Raw genomic sequence first — 15,799 nt, forward strand, 5'->3', positions numbered from 1 at the left:
ACGTCGAGCGCATCCTAACCTGCTGCTCCAGATGGGCGGGTTTTCCTGCCAAACTTCTCTATGATTGGATAACAGGTCGAGCAGGACTGATCCGAGTGGCCTGTATCTCTGCCAATATTCGCATATCCCTATCAGGAAGTGTGTCCTGCAGGAAGTAAACATTTCCCTCTCTGAGGGATTGTGGGTGAAAATTTTCCACTTCCGCTCTAATCTAGCCGGTGAAAACTGAATTTGAGTAAAGAGGTGACAGAGTTTGGGTTATAGGGTGTAAGACTAAAAAAAGGAGAAAACAAGGAAAATGTATAGATTCTTAAATAAGTATGGTGTTTGGCAACCTGAATTATTCTTTTATGTCTTAGTTGTAGTCTTATACTTATAATAATCATACTATTAAGGGTAGAGGAGACCCAACCCAACTTTTGCGCATCTGTGGCAGATGATTTGCGTTGAATGATTTAGTTGTATTCAGTTGAAATACATTGTTGTGAAGTGGATCAACTGCTTTTAAACTGTACAGCATGTTGTTACTGACGACATAAAACGCATGGTGTCATTGTAATTTTCAACATATACAGGCACATGAGGTGTCGAAATATAATATGGTACAATAAGCACCTGTATTTCACACGTAGTTGACAGTTTTCTCCAGTGCCACTTACAATGGTAGTTTACCTACAATTATCTAACTATTTGTACAGCTGGGTAATTTTACTGGAGCTATTTAGGGTAAGTACCTTGCTCAAGGGTACTACAGACAGAGGTGGGATTTGAACCAGCGACCTTTGGGTCCAAAGGCAGCGGATCGAACTAATTTTTTCTGCTGACTCTGCTGTTCAAGTGAGAACCTGTACCCCGCAGTGCTCCTCAACTGAGCCTCTTCCAGCACCCATGGAAGAAGAGCAAAATTCTTTTCATCTTAAGTCACTTTGTTAACCTGGTAAGTAAAGACAAGTGAACGGTGGTTTGTTCAGTATCCACTTCCACAGTCATTATTTCTAGTGTTGCACTCTACATTACAGCGAAGAGGAGAGAAACGCCCACAGACACGCAAGTCAAATGCAGAGAAAAGAAGCCTTTATTCCACCTACACAGTGGCGAATCATTGAGTGTAGAACAGCTACCACAAAATGACATTTGTTTCACAGACTTTTTAACTGAACAACTGATACTTACAGTATTTACATTTACATTCATTCATTTAGCAGACGCTTTTGTCCAAAGCGACGTACATCTCAGCAAAAGTACGATTTATGCATTACATTAAGAGGAGACATAGCCGCAGACATGAAAGTCTCAAGCAAACCTTGTTTGTTCCCTGCCACGTGCTGCACCGAGGTTCATTCTTCGAGTGGGTGCATAAAACACAGGATAGACAAATCCCGATACCCTCCCACCAATTTTTTTTAAAAATATTATTAGATACACAAATAAGCAAGTACAATGCCAGAGTAGTGGCTGAATAAAGGTTGTATCTGGAGATGCTTATGGAGTTACGATGCGTGAACAGTTACATCGTAAATGAGCTGGAGAGATCTTGGGCAAAGTGGATCTGGAAAAGGTGAGTTTTCAGACCCTTCTTGAATAAAGACAGAGTTTCCGCAGTATCTACACATATTTATTTAAATTACCCCATACTATTAATTTCCATTTTTTTGTGGTCTTTCTATTATAGTGGTGGAAAAAAAGAGTCAAGACCTGGATAAGGTACTCCTTTAAATATTTCTCTTCTAAGATTTTTAACAGTTTATTTCCATTAATACACACACACACATCATCTAAACCGCTTGTCCCATAAAGGGTCGTGGGAGCCCAACTCAGGGCATAAGGCCAGAGGGGGAGGGGACACACCCAGGACGGGACACCAGTCCATCGCAAGGCAACCCCAGACCCCCGGAGAGCAGGATGAAGTCCAACCCACTGCGCCACTGTGCCCCCCATCATTAATATACATGTAGCTGCATATTTAGATTAATTGTCAAATATGTTTCAACTTGTGTGCATGGCTGTATATGTGAAGCAAACAGTGAGACAACATGACGATGTCTCTGTTGTTACAATTTTAGTCCTTCAACCAGTCGGTCAGTTACAGTATCGGTTCACGGTGAAATATGCGAACATGTCTGTCGCTAATTGATTTTCACTCCTTGCTGTGTAGTTCTTGATCCATCGTTTGTTTCCTGTGCTCGAATACTTTGTCTTTCAGCAAGCAGAGCGTTTCTCTGAACTTTTCTCCCCCCAAGGGTCAAATGTGAAGGAGATCAGTGCAGTCAGGGTTAATATGGTACACACTTAGAGATTATGCTTCTTTACGGCAACTCGGTTCAAGCCATTTAGTTCCTTTATCACACCTGTCCTAAATACCAGGTGAAGGAGTCACCATACGCTGATAAGGCCACTATGCTTAACGTCATGACATCTGCAGGTGGTGCACTGGACACTCTGGCCACAGCTCTGGGCCATCTTCTGTTTGGGTAAAAAGTCAAAAGTTTTCAAATACAAATAACACACACAGCAGATGCGGTATATGTTTCAGTAATATTTATTTTTGCATTTATTTAAGCGCAGCATAGCCTTGACGCTAAATATGTGAATACATGCATAAAATAAATTTGTGCAATAGAGAGAGGAGCTGAAGAGATACCTGAACATGGGCTAGTGTAGAAGTGAGAGCTGTTGCCTGGCACTTGAAGGTCCAAGGCTTGAATCCTGTCCCTGCTGCAGATCCCTTGATCAAAACACTGAGCCTTAAATTAATTTAAAGAAAGTAAGAATTGCATAAATGGGTAAATACAATTATAAGTAACATAACTCAGTAAGTCAGTTTTAAGAAAAGTATAAGCTTAAAGAAAAATGTACCTTCTTGGAGGCGTTTCAATGCTATTTTCCGTATTCAGCATTCTGCATCTCTTCCTTGAGGAGAGCGCTTTGTAAAAATAAATTGAATTACACATTTCTTTGTGCATTTAAAGCCAACGGCGTCTTAGGCTGGTCTGATATCGTTTTTTTGAGTCAGGAAGCAAGTCGATTGCAAGACAATAGAGTTTGATGTTTCCCTAAGCGGAAATTTGAAAATGTCAAAAGAGTAAGAAAAAGATAAAAGCACACCCTTTATTATGAAGTGCAGTCATCAAGGAATGAAAAATACTGAAGGGGAACATATGACGTCATTCTCAGTTACTAACAATGCACTGACAGTGTTATATGGAGAGGAAAGTCGGCAGAAAACATTCTTGGAAAACAAGAGAACCATCAAAGGCTGAGAGAGGGGTGAGATAATGTGAGGCGGGGGGTCTTTTCAGAAAAACACTCATCCTGAGAGAGCTCTGGGCAGGATGAGTGGGCGTGTCAGAGGGGAAAGGGGGGCTTCAAAACCACAGCAGGTAAGATCAACCTAGCGACAGTACCGCCGAGGACCTGACATCCTGTCGAGTTGCGCTCAGTCGCTGAGAAGAAGCCAAGGAAGCCAGAGCGCCGGGTGGCGCCACTCAGAGCGAGAGCCTTCGCAGAACCAGCACTGGATGAGGGGGGCACAGGTGCACAGGCGAACGCACGGCAGGTAACTCTCGCATTGCTGCCAGGCAGCCGTGTGACGGGGGGGTCTCCGTCTCGGACGCTTATCGGCCGTAGAGAGACGGCAGTCGACGCGGTTGACCGTCAGCGTCGCTGGTTTCTCGACCGTTCCGTTCGACTCTTCCAAGGTTCTTTGTTCTTCGTCACGAGAAGGTCGCGTTTATTCGCTCCAGAGACTCCCCGAGGTGTCACTATCTATGCAAGCGCTCTCTTAAATGTTTTATTATTCGTTTTTATGGCACGCTGAACGTTCCGTGCTGTAACGTGGCCGACAAAAATAAATGTGTTGAAAAGCAATGAAGCAGAAACGGTCGACTTGCCCAATTTCAGTTTCTTTTTTGAGTCCTTCATCGTTTTACCTCAACGTGAAATGGCTCCGATATTCGACGTGCCCCTGTCGGAGGGCCGTTAAATAGTGTTGAGAATAACGTGGAAGCGAACGGAGAGTGACGAGAGGGGCCTGTAAAGCGCTTGTAAAGGGGTCAGTCTCAAGAACATGTGCTATTCCAAGGAGAGTAACGTGGTACCGCGGTAACCGGAAACGTGCAGCATGTTCTCATGACTGACACATGCAGCCTAACCATACCACCGCACGCAATCGCTCCGTACGCCGTGGGCCCACCGCTGCCTTCTGGGTAAACTCAGTGGAAGTAAAGTGAAAGGCGACACTGTGACGCTACCCCAAAATGATCGACGGCGCTCGATGCCGAAATGTGACAGATCTACCGGCATGATGAGTACTGTATGGTAAAGGCTGATTTTTTACAGTTTGAGATTCGATTGGCTGTCAAAATTTGAACATCTGGAAGGGTATGAAGAAGTAACACTTAGTAATTAATAACAATCAGGCAGTAGGTGAAGTAGTGGTTAGTGCAGATGCCTTTCAGTTTGGAGGTTGTTGGTTTTAATCCCGCCTCTGCTGCTATAGTGCAGCTCATCAAGGGACTCATGCTGAATAGTCACAGTAAAAATGACCCTGTTCGTTATCGTAACGTCGAACGCTGCCTTGTATGATGAGTCAGATCAATAAATGTTTTGATTGGTGTAAAGGGGTGCCCCAGTGCCAGGTGCTCTGCTCTCGAAGAGCACAGCAGTCACAGTCCCTTCCACTCAGTCGCTTTAGTGTTCTGACGGTGCGACTGACCACACCCGAGATGCTGCGGTTGAATTTTCGTAACCTCAGGTCACCAGCACAATTTTGTCTGGTTAAGGGGCGGGGCCTACATTATATTTACACGTTTAGCGGCTTCTTTTCTCCAAAGCGTCTTATAATGTTAAAATACTTGCAATTCTTTATTTATGTAGGTGGGTAATTTTACTGGAGCAGTTTAAGGTAAGTACCTTGATCAGGGTTACTGCAGCTCCAGGGGGGGATTCGAACCCGCGACTTTGAGGTCTAATGGTGTGTGGCACTATGCTACCAACTGCCCTCCCGGGGGGGTGTGTGTGCCATCAACAGGCAGACACACAGACAACCCCACCCCCCGCAGCCCCTGAGAGCGCGCGCACTGAGCGGGGCACTAGTGAGGCCGGAGGCGGACGACGTGACCGAACGGACCGATCCGAGAGCCCCCCCCCTTCCCTCCGCGGCTCGGTGTCGCTCTCCAGGGGCGGTCGCGTCGACGTCGCGCGCCAGAACGTTCCCGTGGAAAGAGATGAAAGGGGAGCGACGGCGCGCGCCGCACACTTTGTTGTAGGAGCGGATCTAATTCCGGCGCCCTTCGCTCTCCTCTGAGGCTCTGGGGTTCAGATCATACAACGAGCTGGATGAGAGATGGAAAACGGGCACTTTTATGCTTTTCTGTCTCTTGGTGCCAGTTACACGCTCACTCGCACTCGTGGTGAATCTGTGAACAAGAAAACGGTTGAAATATTATTTGTGAAAACGCGTTATGTATTTCATATCGCTGCCGCGGACTCCCAAATATTATTTACTCAGTCACTGTCCCCCTACACAGATGTATAATTGCTAACACATTGGTTCGTTACAATATTTTTCCACATTCTAATGTTTTATGGAATTTAACACAACACTGAACAATTAAGTACAATTAATTTTTAATGAGAATAATTTTTTTTTTTTCCATAATATGCACCGTCACGGATTGATTGTTAGAAATTCATAGAATGAATTCGAACATTTTATAAAAATTAATTTTCAGATTAATTAGAAAATGTGTTGTATCCTTTTTCATTTCATATGACCATTTAATTAAACTGCGATACAGTTGTTTTCTGTAAGGGGATGAAAACGTCCCTCATAAATGTCGTAATTAAATTTATTCTTCCGACATTTACTTTCTCTTTCAGTTAAGAACAGAAAAAAATATATATATTCGCTTGGGATAACACGTTTTATTGTCAAGCTCCGCAAAATATCAAAAACCGAATATGAGCGTCGGGTTGGTCCTAGTATTACGTCTTTAAGATGATTTGTGTGAGAAACTCACACAGCGGGAGAATATAAAAGGATATTCGGACTACTTGAGGCTGCAAAAGTGACATGTTTTCATTCTCGAGTACATTTTTGATTTCACATGATTCTTGTTCTTTCGTTTCGTGTCATTTGTGCGCTTTTCTTAATTTATTATGAGGCTACGGGCCGCGGAGCTCTTCCCAGTGTTGCTGCGAACCTCAACCTGCAGACTTTACTCCGTGTGTGGTGTAAAAGAGCGCTGAAGCCCCGAGTGAGACAGGAGCGAACGGAAACGGAGTGTATTCACTCTCACCACAATCCCTCAGCGTGTAGCGCTTCGGCTCAGAGTCAGTGACACTGTGACTGTAGCGCCTCTGTCTCCTTTTCTCTTGTTTCTGCGAAACAGGCAGCTCGGCTCTTCCCGTCCCTTGACTCGTTTCCCGATGAGCACTGAAGTCAGTGTTCGCCTCCTTACCCTTTTCACTCGGGTACCCTGGCCTGGCTTTCATCTGTGCAGGTAATTTACAGTGCAGTGAGGGGTACCGCCCGCATCCTACTGCAGCTCTTTGTCTGGCTCTACTTATTTTGAGAGCCTCTTCCAGTCTTAAACTTAGGTTCGATCACTTTGAGTGAAGGAAATGTGTGTCTTGTGAAGTTAGTTTTGTTTTGCTTCTGCAAATGCTGTATGTTTCAGTATCTGTAGTCTGCTTTTATACTCAGACCCATGCAGAAGCGCAAAAAAAATCTCAAACACCTATTGATGCACAGCAGAGTCGACGGTGTTAAATAAACTCTGACCCAGAGTTTCTGCAGCCTAACTTACTACGCCACAGAAAGACAACACAGAAACACACAATTTCCAGATACACGAGTCAGTAAGTTTTCATTTTATATTGATAAAATTTATAGTGCTCACTGCAGGGTTCGGCGAAATTGCAGTGGTGAGACACCACCCACTAAACTGGGAAATGATACCTGCTGTTGTAAACTTGCTTAAAACGTGATTTTTACAGTGACACACCCACATGTAGTCTCTCTTAATCTTAATGTGCATAAAGATGGAGATTTATGGACAGGTCATAGACAGTACGCTGCTTTCTTTCAGTAAAACAAAGCATACGTATGATTTTCAAAATCAAGCTGTTCACAGAAAGCTGGAATTAGGCTTGGTAAATTAACTCACTTTGCGTGTTTGAAGACCTAATTAAGTATTAGCTAATAAGCAGTCTTTCAAACTGAATAAATGTTTTTTAATGTCCTTTAGTTGTGCTGTTCTTCATTTTCTACTCATTTTCTATGCTTACTCCTGCAGGTGTTTTAAACATATGATACTCATGATTTTTTTTTTCTGTTTTTTTTTTTTTTTCTGTGAACTACAATCAATTATCCCCAGTTAGCCAGTAGTACAGGGACCAAAAGTCAATGACCGTGTTCTGGGGAGTTTAATAAAACACTCAGGCCTGATTAGGGTCAGTTATGAGCACAACATGCTGTATGCATTGATGTAAATAAACATAACAGCAATGAAGTGAATGTTTCTTTTTATCAAAGTCTGACCAAAAAAAATCTTTAAATGGAAAATAGACAAAAACCCTTTTTTTAAGAAAAAAAGAAAAAAGAACTTGCCTAAAATAGTTTATTCTTGTTCGTGTTTCTGCTGTCGATAGGGGGCGCTGCAGACCTGGTTTAGTGTGTCGCGCGCCTCGTGGAGCGAACGCGCAGGTTGTCCGCCGGCTCCATCCCAGAGTGACACGCTGCCACAAACCAGAGTGTGTTTAAACCCCAGTCACACATGAAACACACAGCTGAGGATGGTGCTCGTGTTCACTCATCATCATGCTGCTCATCATAAACTGTCGCGCAAAATTAAATTTAAGTTCATATCCCTGAAAAATGATCTATTCGATTGTCTTCAAATTAATAATTCAATGAAATGTCTGAATCATACGCGTTTAAGAGAAACGCACAACATCTTGTCCCTCTGAATTCCAGGGAGGCCTATTTAAAAATAATTCATATGGTTTTTTTCCTTCTGGATTTATTAAAATTAATACATTGATTGTGTGAATTTAGCTATCAGTTCGAATGTGTTTTGAAAAAAGGAATTGCGAAATTACTGTACGATTTATGCACCTTTTACCACAGTACTATTCGAATTAATGTATATAATTGAAGTTTATTAAGTTTAATAATTACTATGATTTATTTTGCTTTAGGGTTGCTTCAGGTGAAATAAACGAAGCGATACAGTTTCACACTGGAATAATAATTTGTCGAAAACACTCCGGCAAGGAGACAAATTGATTTTTGGATTGTCTAAATTATTGGATGATTTAGCCGGTTTTATTGTTATTTTAGAAGAATAATTTGTTGCTGTATAAACCTTCCTAAATTTGAGTTTAATTTGTATTTAGTGCGATTCTCTTTTTCACGGCCTCTACTCATAAGAATTTCTATTGCCTCTGCGTGCGCGCGTGTGTGTGTGTGTGTGTGTGTGTGTGTGTGTGTGTGTGTGTGTGTGTGTGTGTGTGAGAGAGAGAAAAAGGGAGACTTGATCCAACTCAGTGACGAATCAAAGTGACAAATTATCTGACATCGAAACTCCTACATATTCCACATGTTTTTGATATAATTGTTGCATTGTTTTAATTAAAGTCTCTCGCTCCTCCCTTCGCTCCGTTATAAATAGTTTATTTAGTGAACGCAGCCGAGTAAATACATGTGACGATACATACAGTAAATATGATAAATACAATAAATACATTATATCATCAGAAGTGGCCTCAGTCGTTCAGGGGGGCGAAGCTGCCGAGCAGAGCGGAGTAAAATTGGTGTATTTCCTAATTACTGCTTGTTAACTCGCGACACCACACACACCACAAACACTGCACACACCGCACACACCGCACACACCGCACACACACACCAGCAGGGTTTTCATCTCGTCTTCTGCACCCCGTGCAATTTCACCATTTAACATTTATTATACATTATACATTTATCATTTGATACGTTATACATTTTAAAATCTTTAAATTTGCCCCCAGAATATTAAGATTCAAATGACTCATGTTAATAAAAACCCCTCCGAATCTTATGACCTCTTTCAGTATGTTGTTTTATATTTTACTCCCTCTGGCAAAAAGGAAACAATCACGTTCGTGACTTATTGATGATTAATGCTTTGATACATACTCGCGCTGAAATATCGAGTTATTAAATTAAAATATTACTAACACAAATCAAGATTGCTGATTTTTCTATAAACCCAAACAGTAAAAATATTTATAATATATACAGTTATGGAAATAACATACTAATAGTAATACACCATTTGAATTATTTACCAATTTCATGTATTTATTTTTATTTATTTTGGCAATGTCATTTACCGGTTTCAGTTTTCAATCATTTCACATGAATAAATAAAATAGTATCAATTGAACTCAATTCAACTCAGTCGGATTGTACGTAGGTAAACAGGACTTTCACACTGAAGGAAGGTGTGCGTGTTTTCAGACATGATGCAGCAGCGCACCTTTATTCACTTGCACCCTAAACTTTCCTGCAAACTATGCTGAAAATGATTAGAAATATGAAACGGGTTTTGTGTTTGCTACGAATATTAATATTGGCGGAAGCCCGCTCTCGCCGGAGTCGGTGTTCAGAAGTGTTTCTGCGCTAATTTGTTAATATGTTTATGAGTTTGTGAGGTATGCGTATGGTAGTTTAAAATCCCCTCTTTTTTTGGGGGGTGTGGGGGGGGTTGACACCTATACTCGGTCTCCCGGTCTATTTTCACCCGGTCCAGGAAAAGCGAGCCCCGCACACGTCGGGGATCCGCGTCCCTCCGACTCGCAGTTGCCATCCAAACACAAATAAACACAAATAAACAAGAGGAGCGCGCGCGGAGAGGTGCTGCGCTTCGCTGCGCTGCGCGACTCGGAGGAGCGCGCGGAGGGGGGCGTGTCCGGGGAGGGTGCGGGGGCGGGGCTCGCGACGCCGGGGCCCCGAAGCCCTCAAAAAGTGCAGGAGGCTCCGCGTGCCGTCCGCACTGAGGTCCGCCGCGATCGGATCGGAGCGCGAGAGAGGCTGCGGACCGCCGAGCAGCGTCGCGAGCCCCGGCAGCCCCGCGTGTCACTTTCTTACGCACACTTCATTAACTTTTATTTTTCCTTCCGCACCATTGCGCAAAGTGAGTAATTTAGCATATACGCCGGCGCTTAAATCCACAAAACAAGATGCGACAATGACGTGTACATGGAAGAAGTGGCGAGGCGCGCGCTGACGGTCGGTGGGAGCTGCTGGCCGAACTGCAGTCACTGTGGATTACTGAGCGGCGACCGAGGCGCGTGCGCGTGTGCGTGTGCGTGGACGACCTTTGGCTTCCTTTCGCTGCGGGTAAGGCGCCGCCGATCCGCACATTTCCCTCCCAACTTGCCGCGTTACGTGCACCGCCGCGTCGCTCGCGCTCGTGCAAAATTCATTGCGGGGCGCGCGCGCTGCACACACGCTTACGCGACGACGGCCCGTCCGTCGCCGTTATTCGCGTCTCAGTATTCCGGCTGCGGTGAGAGAACGGGGGATAGAAGAGCCCCGAGAGCCGAGCCCCGAGAGGCGAGCGCCGCAAACGCGCCAAATCAGAGCCCGAGCTGCGCTCCTTCGGCACGAGCGAAAATCTATACATCCGTCAAAGCCGCGCGAGTCACTCTCACCGCGCTCGGTATTTACCGCGTTTGTCTCCAACGATCCAGTAGCGCAAGCGGGAGAGAGGGGTCCTTCCAAGGCAAGGGCAGCCGTAACCTGGATGCCCTCCCTCCCCCCCCCCCCCCCCCCCCCCCCCCCTCTCGCACAGCGGCCTGCAAAGAAAACCGACTTCACAAGTGGAAACAATGTTTCAAGTTGTGACTCATTACATTTTTGAGTACACCGAATTCCTACAGTAATGAAACTTCCTGTGCCAGGTACCGTAGTACTACTGTACCGTCGAAATGACCCACATTTGGTGTTTCACTCTGTTCAGATCTCTGAGCCTCTGGTTGCACACACTCGCCCTACAGTAATATCAGTAAATATGTGTGTGTAACTTATATATGTAGCTCTATCTATTTAAGTAACATCAACGATGTACAGCATTACAGTAATAGCGGTCATGTACAACATGATTAGTAAGCGACACTTACAGCAGCGAAAGCGCCTGCAGTCGTTACTGTAACTTGGACCCGAGGTTTTTTAGAGTGTTTAATTTACTGCACGTAAAGTAACACACTCTGCAGCACGGTTGGCTCATGAACCATTCATTGCACCGCGAAGAACCGCACTTTGCCCTCAACTCAAGTCGACGTTTAGAAGGTAAAACGGTGTAAACAAATTCCCATCATCATTATAAATTATATATATATATCATGTATATAATAATATATATTCATGGACGCTGGAGTTTTAACAGCAAAGCCGATCGAACTGCAATGTGTCTCCAAGTCCAGCTGGTCACATGGGGTCAATCGATGAATGGCGCGTCGCTCAGCAAGCGCGCCGCGGTCCACGAACGGACGCGTTCGCTGGTCTGATGATGCGAGCGCGGCGAGGAACCGTGTCACGCGCCCGCCTCGAGTCGCGTCGCCGCCTTTCCGGGAACGATGGATGTCGTCGCTTGTCGGCGGCCAGATGCCGAGATGTTTCTCACTCAGCAGGGCTCCGAGGAGGAGCTGTGGGAACTTGTCACCTTTAAACCTGATGTTCCGCTCCAGCGGCTCGCAGCCCGGAGCCCAGTGACAGTCACACACTTCTCATTAACTCACTTCAGCGGAGGCGTCTCGCGCAAAGCCGTGGGACCCCCGCGCAGCCCCGCGTCTGCCTTCCAGCTCCACAGGCAGATAAATCCCCAGGACGCGTCCAGAGCCTTATATGCCATATGCTGGCACAGCTTCCACCGTGATTGCGCGGTAAAAATCACCGCGGTTTAGTGCGTTATGAATAAGTTATTGTCTCGTGCGCTGCTGCTCGTTCGATGGGCATGAATTAAATTCTCTACAGATCACATTTTTTGTCGTCTCTTTTTAACTGAGCTTCGCAAATGTAACTTTACCTTTAAAGTTTATTTTACATTTTTATAAGTGCCGTGATTTTGTCTTTTCTCTCGGGCCCTGATTGGTTCATTTAAGGTATTAAAAACGAAATTGTGCCGCTGGGTTTTGTTACAGATTTTTGCGCTCGAACACGTTGCGGTTTGTTATATTTTAATTTTTTTTTTAAGTATTGTTTTTTCGTTGCAGTTTAGTTGTGTAGAAGAGAGGTTGGGGGTCTCTTTCAAAGCCGCCCCCCCCCACGTGGAACACATCGTATCCAGACGGGATGACTGAATTACCGCCTCTCAGCTCGGGGAAGGTGTCTCCCCTCCTGTCCCCTGCTGTCCCCTCCGGTCCGTCCTTCAGTCCCCGATCAATGTCCCGCTGCTGGATCGCGAGACATAAAAGGCGCGCGCGAGCTCGCAAATTATGAATTTCTGCCTGCGACATGAAGATTCAAGGTGTTGCGGAGGTCCCTCAAATTATATAATATAATATAATATAATTAATATAATATAATATAAAACACGACTTCTTCTTCTGTGGTTATTATCCCGTGTTCGTATTAATACTTTAAATTCTGCGCTGAAATACTCCCTGGCTTTATGATCACTTTTTTTTTTGCTCTTGTGAATTTTCGTGACAAATAGAAAATGTGCGAAACGGGTGTTGTCTTGTCCTTCATGACAGAACTCCGCCAAAAGGGGACGTTGGAAACCGCTACACTCGCAAACTCGTAACCGCATTAAGAAATGAGCTCAAAAAGTCTGAACTCGGACACCGCGGCGTTTCGTGCGAGGTGTGACTGTCTGCTGCCTCCTAGTCGTTTCTATACCCCCCCATTTCATTAATCTCTATTCAGTCTAAAAAATGCCATTTTTAAAAACATTAAAATTCGGGTAATATCTGCAAGGTTTTTAATCATGCGTTGAAAATTCTTGCAGACCCCCCTCCCCCCCTTGGCACTTGTTAATAAGGCTGAATTCGGTTCCTGTGTGTAATTTCAGTTTTTTTCTGTCCTTCTTAACTGTTTCTTGTCCCTTGTCCCCCCCAGGAGCTCTGAGGAGTTACGGTGTCCGTCGGGGGCCTCGTTCCCAAAGCCGAGCGCAGGATCATGGGGAGCAAAGCTCTGCCCGCTCCCATCCCCCTGCACCCGTCCCTGCAGTTGACCAACTACTCCTTCCTCCAGGCGGTCAACACCTTCCCGGCGGCCGTGGACCACCTGCAGGGCCTGTACGGCCTGAGCGCGGTGCAGACCATGCACATGAACCACTGGACTCTGGGCTACCCGCACATGCAAGGACTGAGGTCGACCATCACGGAAATGGCAGCCGCCCAAGGCTTGGTGGACCCACGCTTTCCCTTCCCGGCGCTACCCTTCGCCGCCCACCTCTTCCACCCCAAGCAAGGCGCCATGGCGCACGTCCTGCCGTCCCTGCACAAGGACAGGCCGCGCTTCGACTTCGCCAACCTCGCCATCGCGGCCACCCAGGAAGACCCGCCCAAGTCGGGCGACCTCTCCAAGCTGACGGCCGGCCTCGGCAGCACCATTTCGGAGCTGAACAAACTGTCCCCGGACCGCAAACCCACGAGAGGACGGCTCCCGTCCAAGACGAAAAAGGAGTTTATCTGCAAGTTTTGCGGGAGGCATTTTACCAAGTCCTACAACCTGCTCATCCACGAAAGAACCCACACCGACGAACGGCCCTACACCTGTGACATCTGCCACAAGGCCTTCCGAAGGCAGGATCACCTGAGAGACCACAGGTAAGGGCCACGCGCTGCCGCTCCTTACCTCATGGCCATGTGTCAATACACGTACTGTACATACGTGCACGCACACACACACACACGCACATATATTTCTTTTAAATTAATGATGAAATTCGTCCAGCTTAACTGTTGCCGCCGATTAAATTCTGCTACCGGTTTGAAATATAATCCAGGTTTTTTACCACGCCACAGTGAGCCTGTAGTTTTGGAAGCTCTCTGCGAGGGCGCTAAAGCCTTACAGCTCACAGAAACACTTCATCCAAGTGTCATGCAAGGCTTGGTGGCCTACAGGATGTGCAAAACTGACGTTGCCCGAGAGTAACCGCAGCCCATCCGTGTATTCATTTCCAGATACATCCATTCCAAAGAAAAGCCGTTCAAATGCCAAGAATGTGGGAAGGGATTTTGCCAATCTCGAACTTTAGCTGTTCACAAAACGTTGCATATGCAGGTAAGCCATTTGCTCCTATTTCCTAATCATTACAGACTGTCATAAATGATCATCACCTTATCAATTGTAATGCATTTTAACATGAATGCATAGGACCCTGTGCAGATTAATGCTCATATTTTATATCTGAAAATGTCTGTCTGTTAACGTACTGCATGTACTAGTCCTGCTACAATTTGTTATCCATTCTAGGAACAATAGCCTGTTGTTTGTAATGATATAGAGAAGAGCATTATTTCTGAGTGACTTCAAAAAAATAGTTTTTAAAAAAATTAAAGGGAATAATCCTTTGCTTGCTTCAAATCTAAACAGGAATCACCTCACAAATGCCCCACATGCGGAAGAACCTTTAATCAGAGAAGTAACCTGAAAACTCACCTTCTCACCCATACAGACATCAAGCCCTACAGCTGCGAGCGCTGCGGGAAGGTGTTTCGGCGCAACTGCGACCTGCGAAGACACAGTCTGACACACACCCCCTGCCAGGACTACTGACCCTGAAACATCTCAAATAAAGAAAACGAAAAACGAATGGAAAAAAAAAAAAAAAAAAAAAAAGAAGCAGTCTGGCACACAGGAGTACTGACCCTGAAGGACCGAGACAGCAAATAAACCAGACAATAAATAAATGAAACAAACAAGGCTCAGACACACACACACCCTGCCAGGACTACTGACCCTGAAGGATGGACATCTAAAATAATAATAATAATAATAATAATAATAATAAACAAACAAATAACAAGGAAAGAAGACACGGCTACAATAAACATGAGAGGCAGAGACAAGATTTTCAGAAAATGTCAAGATACCGGGCTGAAGGAAAAAGGACTGTGGCAAACGCTGAACAAGCAGGGAAAAAGCTGCATAATTGCCAAAGATGATGAATTTCTGCAGTTTGTCATGTAAATACCCTCCAGGCCCTCACAACCCCGTGTAAATAATGTTTTTTTTTATTATTATTAGTCTTTGAACTGAACATTGTAAAAGGAAAGTGTTTTTTTTTTTTTCTAATTTTTGGAAATACGTTAAATTGTATTTTAGAAATAAAGAAAGTTTAATATTCGATTCGGGAATCTGTGCTTTTTTTTTTTTTTTTTAAATCTCCTTTTTTCTGGGATTGAATGGAGCGCGCGCGCGGGTGCGCGTCTTGCGCCCGCTTGAGTTGCGCGCTCTGAGCTCCGAGCGCGACACCCCCAGAAAAAATTATGTGCGCAACAAAATTGGATTTCCCGCTGCGGTACTGAGTGACCGTGGTACCCTCAGATAGCCCCCCCTCCCCGATCGTCTCGCTCCGTCTCCCTTCGCGCGCCTTCTCCAGTCCATAACTTCTGCACTTTTACGCACTGACCTACGTGGTGTACACTTCTCTTTATTGTCTTTTTTAATTTTTTTTCTTCTTTCTTGTTTTTGCAAGTAACTACGATGTATTTTCCTCTAACATATTTCTTATATCTGTGCTATTTTTGTTGTGTGTCCCACAAGATTTGTACGCGCAGTTTCTGGCTTTTACGCACATTG

At 44.9% G+C, this 15,799-nt stretch overlaps 1 protein-coding gene across 2 annotated transcripts; it reads left to right on the forward strand.

The window, feature by feature from the left end:
- Positions 1-10,023: 10,023 nt before the first annotated feature.
- Positions 10,024-15,233, forward strand: osr2 (odd-skipped related transciption factor 2). 2 transcript variants are annotated; one of them, XM_018762747.2, is made up of 4 exons: positions 10,024-10,387; positions 13,109-13,821; positions 14,179-14,278; positions 14,673-15,233. In XM_018762747.2, the coding sequence occupies exons 2-4, from the start codon at positions 13,169-13,171 to the stop codon at positions 14,745-14,747; spliced, it is 828 nt and encodes a 275-aa protein (XP_018618263.1). In that variant the 5' UTR covers positions 10,024-10,387; positions 13,109-13,168; the 3' UTR covers positions 14,748-15,233. The 2 variants fall into 2 exon arrangements, with proteins under 2 accessions (XP_018618263.1, XP_018618262.1); XM_018762746.2 differs by having other exon boundaries at positions 14,591-14,836.
- The last annotated feature ends 566 nt before the right edge of the window (positions 15,234-15,799 follow it).

This window comes from Scleropages formosus, chromosome 18, assembly GCF_900964775.1.
Source record: "Scleropages formosus chromosome 18, fSclFor1.1, whole genome shotgun sequence".
Classification (NCBI taxonomy): Eukaryota; Metazoa; Chordata; class Actinopteri; order Osteoglossiformes; family Osteoglossidae; genus Scleropages; species Scleropages formosus.